This window comes from Echinops telfairi, unplaced genomic scaffold (genome assembly GCF_000313985.2).
Source record: "Echinops telfairi isolate 266 unplaced genomic scaffold, ASM31398v2 ScPeMD7_3;HRSCAF=10, whole genome shotgun sequence".
In the NCBI taxonomy this organism is placed as follows: Eukaryota; Metazoa; Chordata; class Mammalia; order Afrosoricida; family Tenrecidae; genus Echinops; species Echinops telfairi.
Window position 1 is genome coordinate 16,762 of NW_022103899.1, and position 14,909 is coordinate 31,670.

Sequence of the window (14,909 nt, forward strand, 5' to 3'; positions counted from 1 at the left end):
TTTCTAAGCACAATTCCATGACAATGGCTACATTTACAATGTTGTGCAACCATCACCACTTCTGTGCCCCTAACAGCAGAAACTCAGTGCCCAAGAAGCACTAACGCCCCACTTCTGTTCCCTCTAGTCTGTGGAAACCACTGGTCGGCTTTCTGTCCACGTGTTTGCCTATCCTAACTATGCCACGTACATGGGATTGCACAGCATTAGCACCGTCCCTTCATGTCCTTGGGTCTGCAAGCCTGAAGCTGCTACTCCCGTCAGCCTCAGCTCAAAGCTCAGCCAGCTCTTCCTAGAGTGTGTCTCCTACCAGACGTGGATGCAGCACAAACAATGTGTGCGTTCTCTTTTCACATATAGACTTCCAAAACCTCACTGGCTCCAGGTAGAGGATGGGTCTACAGAAGTCACACCGAGGAATTGGCTATAGAGCTGTAATTTTCCCCTTGCCATGTCAGAGAACTGCACACAGTGCTTTTAAAACCTTCCATGCAACATATAGCATGGCGCCTCCTGACATGGAATACAATAGAGTAATAACTTCTGTAATCATCTGTGCTAAAAATTAACATGCTAAAAAATGAATAAGCTCGAGGCGGAACCGTTCATTGATAATGTGCTTCAATTCTCCAGCAATGTCCTTAAAAGCAAAAAAAGAGAAGATATTTCAAAGTATAGAAATGATCATCTATAATAAGCTACTGTAAATGTCTTTCTAAATTTAAGATAATGATGCTGTCACAGAGTTAAAATAGAACTATAGAATAATAGGAAGGAAAATACAGAGATCATCTGACCCAGCTTTCTAGCTTCAGAGACATGATGGCTTAAATCAGCTCAGATAAAAGGGTCCAGGAACAGATCAAGGGCCAGCCTATTCCAATGACAAAGATAAGTGTAGGGAAAAGACCACACGATGGCAGCCACCAGTGGATTTCCTTCATACACAAGAAGGCGATGTCTCTTCTATTAACTAAAACTCGGACCTCCTATTAAATAGACGACTTCTCCTTTAGATCACAATTCTCTACTTGCAGCATGGAAAGATGACAAGTCTCTGACAATCATGTAGCCAGAAGATGGAGGTAAGCGAACCATTTTGGATTCGTTTCGGAAGTTTCAGAAGACCAGGCTAAGCCTCTGTGCTGGGGTGTGTTAGAACGACCAGCAAAGCAGCAGAGAACAGGATTCAGGGAGGACGGATAACCACATAGGAACATAAGTGACTAGGCAAACAGATTGCCAGGGAAGTTCCCAGGATCACTTCAGAGACTCAGGGCACGCCGCATTCCCATTCAACAAACAGTATGACACACGCGATATGAACCGGATCCTTGCTAGGGGCTGAGGCTACAGGGGTAGGCACGTCAAGATGAAACACTTACAGTCAAGTGGCTCCACAGACAATTTAAAAAACAATTACGAAACAGTGAGATAAGAGAATGAGGAAATATAAATATTACAGAAGGTCTTCTAGGGAGATATGTGATAGCAGTCTTTCTGCTCTAGGTGCAAGCTGGGTTTCCCGCTGGAGAGGATGTAAGGAAGTCTGCATTACTGTTTATTTGCTGTTTTTCAAAGAAGTAGCAGTGAAAGTCTCTGGGCTCAAAACCCTTAGTTTAGGGTTCCCCACAGCTGGTCCCAGGCCATCAAATCGATGCCCAATGTGCCCCTATAAGGAAAGGGTGAAACTGGCCCTGTGAGTTTCCAAAACTGTAACTGTTTACAGGAGTAGAAAGCCCTATCTTTCTCCCAAGGAGCGGCTGGTGGATTCAAACCGCTGTCCTGTGGATCGCAGCCCAGTGCATAACCACTGCCTCATTAGGGCTCTCAGGTCAGTCTGAAATGCTAGTTGGAGAAAGGAGCCCCAGGTGCGTGGAGCTGGTGGTCATCCAGCCCTGCCTGGAGTAGACTGAAAAATGGAGGAGGCCAGAAAGGAAGGGACGAAGATGAAAGAACTGTGGACACGATCAGAAAAATTCTCCAGACTTCGGGAAAGCAGTTTTTAAAATGTTTAGTGAGAAACCGAAGAATAAGTCTTGAATACCAACTTTAAAAGGAAGACTGGCCTAGTGAACTCAAAAGTTCGGATGATGTCATCGCAAATGATCGCACCAAGAAACCAGTGAGCTCTAGTTTTAAAGGACAGGCCTGTGAGGTATAAAGTGAGGTGTGCCAACACAAGAGCCCATTGGAGCAACCAAGGGCGGGTTTAACTTGGGAGACAGAGTGGGCACAACACGGAATGAGCAGGGTCTGGCCCCGCTGCAGAAGGATGTGAGTGCTCTGGGAAGGAGTGTGCACTTACAGGCACCACAAGGTACAGATTTGGGCGGGAGCCTGACGGGTTTCTCTGTGAGACGAATCTGTTCATCACACATGAAATAGATTGGGTATGGGGGTGATGAGAGACGGGGCAGCCCAGTTAGCAACAGATTGCAAGTGTTCTGCAGAGAGATTGGAGGCTCCAGTGGGGAGACCCTGAAGATGATCCTCACAAAAGACTCAGACTCAGGGATCTGATTAATGAATTGGGAAGATCTTTCTATGATTGACCGTGGCCCTCATATGACCATAACCTTGACATTCATGCTTGTTCAAAGGCATTTCCGGAAACAAAGCATTTAAGATAGGTAAAGGCATGTCCTTATATTTGAAGCTCATACTTCTCTCTGTGATGGAACTGGTAAAAAGCTCTGGTTCTGTTATTGGCACCGGGCTCTCCTCAAAAGCAGTGTTTCCAGGCTCTGCTGTTTTGTGGTCCTGAGACTGGTCAAAGCCTTCATAGCGCCCGGCTTGGGTGGTGCGGTTCATGCACATGAGTGACACGCCGGCTATCAGAATGCTACAGAACAGGGTGACCGCTGTGGTAATCATCTGCCAAGGTTGAAAAAGGCATTAGGCTGCATTCACAACCGCACCAGGCTTATTTTAAGCATAGTAGGTTCAGAGTGCTATTTGGGTAGATAAGACATTTCCATGGCTTTAAATATGCTAGAACAGTGGCTCTTAAAATAAAACAGGGAGGGTAATAAGATATCAAAATCAGAGGAGGAAATTACAAACAAAAACGAAACACACGGCCCAGAAGGATTCTGACTCAGCAGTCCCACAGGTTTTCCTGGAAGCTTCTGAAGGTCCGTGAAGGGGTTTCCCAAAGTTAGTGGGAAAATGGAAAACTTTAAAAAGGCACCTTGAACAGCATTCCAAGTGTATTATTGTTCTGAAATCTATATTTATGAAAAGCTTGCCACTGCTAACTTTACGAAACGGCTTTGAATTCACCACTCTCTCTTCCAGGGCGGAAAACATTATTTGCCAGTGTGTTTAAAGAGACTTAGCTAACTTTCAAGGCTATGGAAATCCTCAGCTAACAATGGACTTAGATGTGCAAAATCCTGACCACATTTTAAGATTTTAAACAAAATTATGTCGGGCATGCAATAAGTTAGAATTAACTTATTTCTGAGTTAATTTTAAGGAATATATATATGTAGCAAGGCACATTAACAAACTAAAAAGAGACAGTTTCAAGAACAGAACTGTCAATAAGCTCTTCCCACCTGCTCTTTTCCGTAAAAGAAGGCTGAGTCAATGCTATCTCCATTGTGTGTGCCCGTTATCAAAAGAACACCAACAAGGAGGGCAGGGATTCTGTAAGAGCAAAGGTTTGGGGAGCGAGAAAGAGAGAGCGAGGGTGAGTAGGCATGGTGCTTCCAGAAAGACGCAGGCAAACACAGAGTGGCCAACTTACCCCCAGCCAGATATGATGATGATTCCAACGGGGATTTGCACCATCTCTCGCTTCTTCAGAAGAAACAAAGACATCGCCAGCAGGCCTGAGAACAAGAAGATGGAGGTGGAGAGAGAGAGATTTACTCTTGACGTTGATCAGACTTCATGGAACTCTAGTTCCTCTTTGCTCTCCCACCAAGTTTATTTCAGCAATATCTGTCTTTTTTGCCCAAGAATTTTCCATCACCAGTGCGCATCTCAATATTTTAAAGAATCAGGAGTTCACATATACATGAGGGAAAATATGAATGCTTCTCTGTCTGTCTCTCTCTATATATATATAGCCATATATCTATAGATATATATATATTTTAACTCAGATCTTCTTGTTTCATTTGGGGGAAAGTTTTTTTCTGATAAACTCCAATTATTTTTCTTTTGCTATATGTGTTCCGAATCTCAGTATATTTGAAATAAAAACAAAACAAAACGGAGACAGAGCAATTAAAAAAATTACACACATCTACTCTGATGATGCCAAAAAAGTCTGTGTTAGGCAAGCCTCACACACGGCAATGGATATGATTGGAAAATGCCCAAATCTAAATGATGGCCTTAATATCAGCACAATATTAATTTAATATTAAACACAAATGGTTTAAAGTTCTTGTATCTTACTTATATCTCATTATCTATTAAAGTAACATCTCTGTTTAATAAAGCCTATGTAGACACAGAAGTAACACAGTGGTTAAAGTGCTCAGCTGTCAACCAAAAGGTCGTTGGTTCGACCCCCCCAGCCACTCCAGAGGGGAAAGATGTGGCAGCCGGCTTCCATAAAGATTGCCCTGGGCACCAATTCTGTCCTACAGGGCCGCTCTGAGTTGGCATTGAGTGCCTGGCAGTGGAGCCACAGAATCTTAGAAGTCTCGGGTTGGAAGAGGCCCTAGCTTTTCTAGCTGTGATGACCAATGTCCATGCCCCACCAGTGGAGGGCAAAGCAGGCCTAGCAGCCCAGGGTTGTGACCACAGCAAAGTAATATTTCAGATCTACCTATATTTCCTGAACTCAGATTCCGAGGACTCTTGGGGGTTCCTAAAATACAGTCTTCAGGGTCTGGACATTTTCTATCAGAAACTTTAAGTCTTTCTGGTTTATTTTTAGTGATAATTATCTGGATACCCACCTTATTACGGAAGTACCATCTTCAGTAATGATTCAGGGTTTATATCCCTGTTTGCATCAAGTTTGAGGTGACTGAAGGCCAAAGGACACCAAATACACACACACACACACACACACACCCAAGTGGAGACTGTGCAGCAGTCATGACATGACCAGGACACAGCCCTGCACAGGGCTGTAAAGGCGAGCCAGGACAGTAATTCTCTTGAACATTTCTAGCTGTGATTGAGGTTGGCCACGCAAGACCAGCTGACTTGTGGATTAACACTGCCAATTAGAAGGATGGGGTTTGTACCTCTGTTTGGAGCACGTCCGTGAATTGGTTTGGTCTGACTGTACATATTAGCTGACTCTAAGGAGTTCACACCCAGACTTAAGGTTGTACAGCTTAAGCAACATTGCTAAAAATAAATATAAATCCCACTGGTGCCCTTGAGAATTTAAAAGGTTTCCACATAAGCACTCTCACTCCGGTTCCAGAAATACTACGCTACCACTGCTCTGCACTTAGTCTAGTGGACAGTCTATGGCTCGGGCTTCAAAGCGCCGGGCAACCAGTGACCAATCATCCAAGTGTGCCATCAGTGTGGCGGTGGCAAGGACACTAGCCAGGAGGCCACGCTCCTCATTCCCGCCGGTAAGTGAGGCGAGTCTGGCAGTCCGAGTCTGGCAGTCCGACCCTAGCCTTAGCTCGCTCACGGACAATACCAAGAGAACGCTCAGCCGCAACACTTACCCTCTTGGGGCCTTATTTTCCTAATTTGCAAAATAAAGGATGCAAACTAGACCACCAGTGTTTCATGATGTGTAGAGACTATGGGTGACACCAATTAATATGAATTGTTAACGTGTATTCGAAAAGAAAAAAGGTGGGTGGGTTTAAAGGGGGTAAAAAAAAGGACAGGTGGTAGACAGGTGAGGACGGTATGCAAATGAGGGGAATTTGGAAAGGGCTCATGGGATGGTGTAAAACACCACCTTCACATTTGAAATTCGGTTACGTCATCATAGTCTGACAACTTGCAGGAGAGGGGGGCCCTTCCTGGGGTCCCGGAATTCAGAACAATCTTAGGGTGGGTTTTGACAAGCAGGTTTGAAAAGAGGAGTTCCCAGAGATGGGTGTGTGTGTGTGTGTGTGTGTGTGTGCACCATGCCACATGGATCTGTTTGCGGCTCTCTTGTTCCTTCTATAAATCGAGCCTTAATAAAAACCTCGGCATTAGAGATCAGGCTGGTTCATCTACATTCAGAAGTAGACCATCTTTTGGCTCCTTCGACTTGACATCTCAGGGGAATGTTGACACAAGGTAGACTTGCTGTTAAAAAGCACTACCGTCTCCGAGCCACCCTGAGCGTTTCCTGGCCGCACTGCGGCCTCACTGCGCTGGGCTGTTGACTTGGGTGGGGCTGCCTTTGATCCTGAAGGCCTGAAGCCGGCATCTGTCCGCTGCCACTTCCTGAGTCTTGCCTCCTGTCAGTAACTCGAACTGGTTGGTACCTGGCTCTCTTTCACACCCTCTTTCACACCCGGCTCTCTTTGACCCTCATTTTCAGGGTCACTTTGCAAGATCAAGTGTGTAGAAAGGCAGCATTGCCCCCAAATATATCAGAACGTATGCTGCGAAACGAGTGAATGTTGGAGGTCACTACAGGCAATGTGTGACGGCTGGGATGTCCTTTTTTGGAGATGGTTCAAATGAGAGGCAGTCCTTTCCACTGGGCACTCTCAGTGTCTTACCTTTGATTCGACTTGTCCCTGGTGCCCCTTTCCTTCCTGTTTAGTGATCCACATGCTTTCCTTTGGCCGAGTGCCTGCCATTTGCAGGCCTAAGTACATGAAGTTCAGAACGACTTGACACTGTTGTAACCAAGTATTACCTAAAGCGAGGCCCCAAGAGTTCAGTAATTTGCTAAAGGCGGCGCTGCCTGCGCCTGCTCATTCGGTCTAATTGGACTGTGAGGGGTAGCACTGGGAGACAACGTGTCCACTCCCTCCTTCCTCCGCCCGTCTCTAGTGCTTGCCCCGTGGAATCTCCCAAGAGGAGCTAAGCCGACAGCAGCCTGGAGCTGCAGGTCCCAGGAAAAGGACTTCGCGGCTGCGGAAGGCCCCCAAGGCCAAGTAGAAGTGGCACACATCAGCAAACAGATCTGAGCTATGCAGCCTGCCTGCCTTGGTGGCTGAGTGAGCACCTGAATTCTAAACTGTCGCTCAAGTTGAATTCAGCTCATAGTGAGCACGTGTGACAGCGTAGAACTGCTGCACGGGGTGTTCCAAACCGGGACAGTGACAGGAGGGACCAGTCCCTGGAAGAAGATATGATGTTTCGTACAGAAGAGGATCCGTGAAAAAGATGGATTGACACCATGGCTGCAGAACGGGCTTAACCATAATGGCGAGGATGGTGCAGGAGTCTCCTTCTGTTGTGCACAGGGTCCCCATGGGTCGGAAATGACGTGACAACACCTAGTGACATCAACAACGATCTTTACAGGGACAGACTGCCAGGTTTTTCTCCTTCAGAGCTGGTTGGTCAGTTCAGATGGCCAACCTTTAGCACTGCTCAACCATTGTGCCCACAGGACACCTGTGATCCTGAACTACTAGGTTTTCAATATGTCGCTAGATATGGAACTTCTAATGAATGAGGACCCAGGAGAACAGATCTAAATTTCCACTTATGATCCAACTTACCTGTCCACAGGTACGTGCTATAGAGGGAGCTGTACAATAGAACAAACACCAGAATTTGTCCAACAAAATTTTTTTCTTTAACAAAGTTCCATATCATCATTCCAGCACAGACAATTGACTAAAGAAAAAAATTATAAAACTTTGTAAGTAGCAAAAAACCATACTATTTAACACTACCACAGAAAATAACTAAGTCAGTCACATTCACATGCTTTATTCACAGTAAATCTAATTATTTATTTGAAGGTATTACTACCAGCTGTTATGTACTGAGTCTACTAAAAATTGAACTTTTATGTTGAGAAAAAAATCTTTAACTGTATTTATATTCAATGAAAACAGATAATGGCAATATTCTATCTAATAACATTATGCTTGGTAATGGTTTACATAGAAAACGATAAACTTATTTTGATTATAATAGGAAGCATGAAGATTTCACGAGAAAAATAATACCTGAGAGTTCAGTTTGTAGTGATTCAATTGCTCCTTTTAAAAACCCAAAGTGATCACCAAATGCTATCATAAGCCTCAGCGTTAGTAGTAGTTCAAACCCTATTGTGACATTTAACATACTAAACATAATCTAACAGTGGTCACAGTTTGGTTGTACTAGCTATTGCCTCTGGCTTTATAACAAGAAAAACCCAGGAGAGTACTTCTCTCCTGCATAATAGAATTATCGATGAGAAAAATATCGCTCTAAGCGTCTCTGCGTTTACTAACCTGAGCAATGAGTAGATTAGTCGTAAGCATATGAGGAAGCTGTTTATACTTCTTACTCAAAAGAAGAACAGCCAGAGACCAGACCTTAAAAACAAAGGGGGAAGTTATTTGGGTTTCTTAATCTTCATAATTACTTATTAGATAATCCATTGTTTACCTCTTTAAAGAATCCTCAGCTGGCTTAGAAGGCAATTCTAATATTTCATTTGCTTTAACTGGTCTAGTTAAAAAAAAAAGTTAAGGCAAATAACTGTCCACAGCAAACTAAAGAGCCTGGGGAAGTCTCATAATAAATGAGAAGTCTCAGGGCTGCCACAACCCAATGACTTGACAGGGGCCACACTTGCTCTCTCAGTGAGTGCCTGGGGTGGGACCCAGTTTCCTGGTCAACTATTTAGCAAAGGAGCTTTAGTGAGAGACACAGTTACAATGCGCTCTAATAAGTTGTTTCTTTTCTATTTGTACCACATTGACCCATCAAAGATCAAAGTTCCACGCTCTTGTATTTCAAACACCACATACCATCACCCATTTGAAGATTAATCCTCTTGCATTCCTCATATTGAAAAGGATTGGGTTTCTAGGCCACCTACTGAGTGATGCTCAGCTAGTCAGAAGGCTGACACTTCTACGCTGTATTTCTCTACTTCGACCATGAAAATGCCTAACGCTTTCTTATCAAGCTACTCTCACTCATTCTGCGGTTTCCACTCGTTTTTATACTGACGTTTACTTACCAAGGAGACAAGGCTGATGATACTTATGTCAAAACTAACATTCTGGATGGCATATGCCAATGGCTTGGGGTCCATCGTGGGAAAGGTCAGTAGCCAGGCAGAAACATACATGATTGGAGCAGACACGAACGTGCTGATTACCATCCCTGAGGTTATCTGCAAAAATGGTATCAAGTTAGGAAAAGGATTACAATCTCACTCGAACCCAGTTATTTCCAACTCTCAGGAGGCACAGTCCATTAAAGCAGTCTAACGCACTAAACATTCGTGGAGAATGGGATTGAGAGAATGACATTTTCCACAGACTTTTTGAAGGCCCCCCCCCCTTTGAAAGCAAAGTTCAGCAAAAAGACATTACAGAAGCCAGTCCATTATCCAATGCCCACTTTCTTCTTTATGGGATTCTTTCAAAGGAAACAGTTGAGTTCCCCTGGCTCTGCATCCAATCTGTGCTCGGTTTTCTACTTGTACCTAACGGGCACCAGGAAATTCCATGGCTGACGGTTATTTTCTCGGCTCTGAAAGGTAAACTGTAACAATAATCTGTGGGGGGAAATCGATGAGCAGTTTCTTCCATTTCATAAAAGACAGGGTTATAAGAGCAATTCCAAAAAGAAAAAAGAAACGCCACGCAAACATTTTACATGTTAAATTATGACACAGACTTCCCCTAAACAATGCAGTTGCCCCGTGTTGTATTTCATCAACATTTGCTCGAATGCTGTAGATAGCATGCATAATACATTTAGCTCCTGGTGCTAACTTGGTATTGATTTTAGCTATTTGATACAATTGATTATGTGGCAATTTGTATCTGGCGCTTGAGTTATCGGGCACCCTGGTGGTGCTATTGGGGAGGCATTGGGTTGCTAATCACAACATTCATGGTTCAAACCCCCTAGCCACTCCTTGATTTACAGTCTCAGAAACCCTATCTAGGGTCAGTATGAGTCAGAATTGACTCAATAGCAGTGGGTTTGGGTTCGGTTATCAGCGAAGGAAACCTTTTTCCCCCTTCAAATTTCAAAAGTGAAATATAAATACAGCACTAAAACACTCGAAACTATAAAAAGTTAACAAAAAGAAAATCAGTCTGAATAAAAACTGCAGACTAAATAACTGCATATGTCCCATGAGGCTTCCTTACTTATAATGAGGTTGTTTATGGATATTAAGTTCTCATAAAAAATACTGATTTCTGCATTTTAGAAATTCATTTTTTCTACAGATCACACAAACAATCAAACTTAAAACAGCTAAATATACATACAATCTCTACTTCCATGTTGAATTGTGTTGCGAAGATAGCCACTCCTGGTGCGACAGGAAAGACACCGTACAAAAATGCATAATTTGATAAACTTGTATGGTTCACTACACTGCCGCCTTTGTCCAAGAGTTCCACCATTTCTCTGCACAAAAGTGGCAGCACCAGGCTGAAGGAAGAAGAAATGCATCAGTCACTTGACGTATCGGTACCCTGGTTGATGAGCAGTGGTTTGCCCTAGTGAGTTTGCCAAGAGGTTATTCTTGTCTCCTGCCAGGCAGGCGTATTTATTTGCATGCACCATATTATCTGCATGCCTACATGTGGACATTTTGTTGAAAACACCAAGAGTTCCACTTGGAACCATTTTCAAAGGAACCATAATCTAAGAATACTTCAAACATCAAAGATTAGGAGGGGGTAAAAAGAACACTGAGTTTTCCCCTTTTGTTCTACAAATAATTTTCTTGCAAAAAAAATTGGTTTAAGTTGCAATTATAGCTGCTGTCTCTTGCTTCCTTTATTGGCCCATTGAAATGTTAAAAGGGAAAAAAAAAAGGTTGACAATCTGAATAAGAACTTTTTTCCCAGAAAATTACTAAACTCCTTTATGGGGGTTGGGGGGGAAAGGCTGATTTTTATTATGATTAGAGGTTTAGATGGTTCTGTTAATGATAATAATGCTGCTCCAGAAGAGTATAAAAACTAGTAGAAAAATAAGTATCTCTTACAATTAGCCCTTCATCTTTTTTTAAAAGACAAAAGGTTGAGCAAAGGGAACTGAAAATGGGGAGGAGCAAAAAAATTAGTGAAATCAGGACTCACAGAAGTAGTGTCAATTGTTCAACAAACCTGTCAGGATTCCAGACAAAGAGCTTACCAGCTAGAGCTGAGCTAATGGGGCTAAGGAGTTTCCTTTAAAAAGATGAGGCCCAGGGTTGAGAACACTGTGGCCAGAACACCGAGAGACGCTCTGAGAGGGAAGGGAGAATTCATCTGAATCGTGGTTTTGGAGTAACAGATCTAATAAAGAACAAAGACCTAGAAAGAAAAGATTGCAATCGAAGAACACTTTCATTCTATTTCAAAGTCAAAGTCGATAGCACCGCTATTATTGTTGCTAGGTGCTGTCTAATGGTTCCGATACAATGCCCCACAAAACAAAACACTGCACCGTGCCATCCCTACAATTGTCCCAGTGCCTCAGCCCAGTGTTGCAGCCGCTGTATCAGTCCATCTCTTTGAGGGCCTTCCACGCTTTTGATGGCCCTCTCCTTTACCAACCATGATGTCCTCCTCCAGGGACTGGTCTCTCCTGATAATATGTCCTAAGTATGTAAAGATGAAATCTTGCCGTCCTTGCCTCTAAGGAGCAGACTGGCTGTACTTCTTTCAAGACATCGAGACAGATTGGTTTGTCCTTTAAGCAATCCATGGTACTTTCAATATGCTTCTCCAGCACCACCATCCAAATAAATCAATTCTTCTTCGGCCTTCTTTATTCAATGCCCATCTTTCACACGCATAGCAGCAATGGAAGATACCGTGACTTGGATCGGGCGCATCTTAGCTCTCAAAGTAACATCTTTGCTTTTCGAAACTCTAAAAAGGTCTTGTGCAGAAGATTTTTTTTCTTTCACTTTTTAAAAATCATTTTATTAGGGGCTCATACAACTCTTATCACAATCCATCCATCCACCCATTGTGTCAAGCACATTTGTATATTTTTTGCTCTCATCATTCTCAAAACATTTGCTTTCTACTTTGGCCCTTGGTATCAGCTCCTCATTTTCTCCCCTCCCTCCCCACTCCCGTTCCCTCATGAACCCTTGATAATTTATAAATTATTATTATTTTGTCACGTCCTACACTGTCCGACATTTCTCTTCACCCACTTTTCTGTTATCCATCCCCCAGGGAAGGGGCTATATGTAGATCCTTGTGATTGGTTCCCCTTTTCTACCCCACCTTCCCTCCACCCCCTGGTATTGCTACCCTCACCACTGGTCCTGAAGGGATCATCTGTCCTGGACTCCCTGTGTTTCCAGTTCCTGTCTGTACCAGTGTACATCCTCTGGTCTAGCCAGATTTGTAAAGTAGAATTGGGATCATGATAGTGGGGGGAGGAAGCATTAAAGAACTAGAGGAAAGTTGTATGTTTCATCATTGCTACACTGCACCCTGACTGGCTCATTTCCTCCCCACAATTCTGTAAGGGGATGTCCAGTTGCCTATAGATGGGTTTTGGGTCTCTACTCCATACTCCCTCTCCTTCACAATGATATGATTTTTTGTTATCTGCTGCCTGATACCTGATCCCATCGATACCTCATGATCACACAGGCTGGTGTGCTTCTTCCATGTGGGCTTTGTTGCTTCTCAGCTAGATGGCCGCTTGTTTATCTTCAAGCCTTTAAGACCCCAGATGCTATATCTTTTGATAGCTAGGCACCATCAACTTTCTTCACCACATTTGCTTATGCACCCGCTTTGTCTTCAGTGATCGATAGTGTCAGGGAAGGCGAATATCAGAGTGCTGTGTTAGTAGAACAAATTGTTCCTGCACTAAGGGCGTACTTGAGTGGAGGCCCAATATCCATCTGTGCAGAAGATTTACCTAATGCAATATTTTTTTTGATCTCTTGACTGCTTTTTCCATGAGCACTGATTGTGGATTCAAGCAAGACAAAGTCTTTGACAACTTCATCCTCTTCATTTATCATGTTGTTACTTATTGGTCCAGTTGTGAGGATTTTGGTCTTCTTTACATTGAGTTGTAATCCATATTGACGGCTGCAATCCTTAATCTTCATCAGCAAGTGCATCAAGTCCTCCTCATTTTCAGCAAACAAGGTTGTGTCATCTGCATTTTGCAGGTTGTTAATAAGCCTTCCTCCAATCCTGAAGCCATATTCTTCTTCATATAAGCCAGCTTCTCTGGAACTTTGTTCAGCATACAGACTGAATAAGACTGGTGAGAGGATACAACCCTTCAGCACATCTTTCCTTATTTTAAACCATGTAGCATCTTGACCCATGTATAAGTTCCTCGTGAGCACAATGAAGGGTTCTGGAATTCCCATTCTTCTCAAGGTTATCCACAGTTTATTATGGTCCACACAGTTGAATGCCTTTGTATAGTCAACAAAACACAAGGAAATATCTTTCTGGTATTCTCTGTTTTGAGCCAAGATCCATCTGACATCAGCAATGATATCACTTGCTTCTCATCCTCTTCTGAATCCAGCCTGAAGTTCTGACAGTTTTCTGTCAATGTACTGCTGCAGTCTTTGTTGGATGATCTTCAGTAAGATTTTACTTGTGTGTGATCATTGGTATTGTTCTATAGCTTGAACAGTCTGTTGGATCACCTTTCTTTGGAATGGCCACAAATACGGTCCTCTTCCAGCAAGTTGACCAAGTAGCTGTCTTCCAAATTTCCTGGCATAGATGAGTGAGTGCTTCCAGTTTTTCATCAGCTTGCTGAAATATTTCACTTGGTAGTCTATCAATTCCTGGAGTCTTGTTTTTGGCTAATGCCTTCAGTGCAGCTTGAACATCTTCCTTCGGCACCAGTGGTTCTTGCTCAGATGTCACCTCCTGAAATGGTGGAATGTTGACTAGCTTTTGTGAGGTACAGTGACTCTGTAATCTTTTTACTTTCTCTCGATGTTTCCCTGAGTTCTTTCAGTTTCAGGTATGCTGAGTGTGTGCTTCCTTTTTGGTTTCGAATTATAGGTCTTTGCACATTGCATTATCATACTGGGTTTTGTCTTTTCAAGCTGCCCTTTGAAATTTTCTATTCAACTCTTTGACTTCATCCTTTCTTCCATTTGCTTTAGTTACTCCATGACTAAGGGCAAATTGCAGAGTTTCTTCTGACATCCATCTCAATCTTTTCTTTCTTTCCTGGCATTTACTTTCTTCAATGAACGATGGCCTTGATGTCCGCCCACAGCCAATCAGGTTCCTCTGTCATTAGTGTTCAATGCATCAACTCTGTCCTTGAGAGGTCCTCGTCATTCAGCTGGGATAGACTCAAGGTGGTAATTTGGCTCTTATGAATTGCTTTAATTTTCTTCAGCTTTCCTGAAAAAAGAAGTTCAGCTATCCTGAACTTCCATATGAGTAACTGATGATCTGTTCTACAGTCAGCCCCTAGCCTGGTTTTAGCTGCTGATATTGAGCTTCTCCATCGTGTTATCCCACAGATGTAACCAATTTGACTTCTGTGTATTTCAGCTGGGGAAATCCATATTTTGTGTTGTTGAAAAAATGTATTTACTATGATTAAGTCGTTGGTTTTGCAAAATTCTGTCATGCAATCTTCAGCTTCATTTCTACCACCGAGACCATATTTTCCGATTACTGTTCCTTCCTCTTTCTTTCTAATCTTTGTATTCCAATCACCGATAATTATCAATGAATCTTGATTGCATGTTTGATCAATTTTCAACTGAAGTCGGTAGAGTTCTTCAATTTCTCCATCACTAGCTTTTGTGTCTAGTGCATACATTTAGAAAATACTTTTATTGACTGGATTTCCTTGAAGGCGGACAGATATAA

The 14,909-nt window shown here is 42.9% G+C and overlaps 1 protein-coding gene across 1 annotated transcript in view; it reads right to left on the reverse strand.

Moving 5' to 3' along the window:
- The window catches only part of GPR155 (G protein-coupled receptor 155), a 45,462-nt gene that overhangs the window by 14,766 nt on the left and 15,787 nt on the right, over window positions 1–14,909 (reverse strand). The window contains exons 3-9 of the mRNA XM_045296390.1: window positions 10,347–10,512; window positions 9,077–9,232; window positions 8,340–8,423; window positions 7,614–7,731; window positions 3,755–3,839; window positions 3,564–3,654; window positions 2,667–2,877 (exon numbers count right to left, since the gene is read on the reverse strand). Coding sequence (XP_045152325.1) covers window positions 2,667–2,877; window positions 3,564–3,654; window positions 3,755–3,839; window positions 7,614–7,731; window positions 8,340–8,423; window positions 9,077–9,232; window positions 10,347–10,512 — 911 coding nt within the window. The remainder of the gene's footprint in view (window positions 1–2,666; window positions 2,878–3,563; window positions 3,655–3,754; window positions 3,840–7,613; window positions 7,732–8,339; window positions 8,424–9,076; window positions 9,233–10,346; window positions 10,513–14,909) is intronic.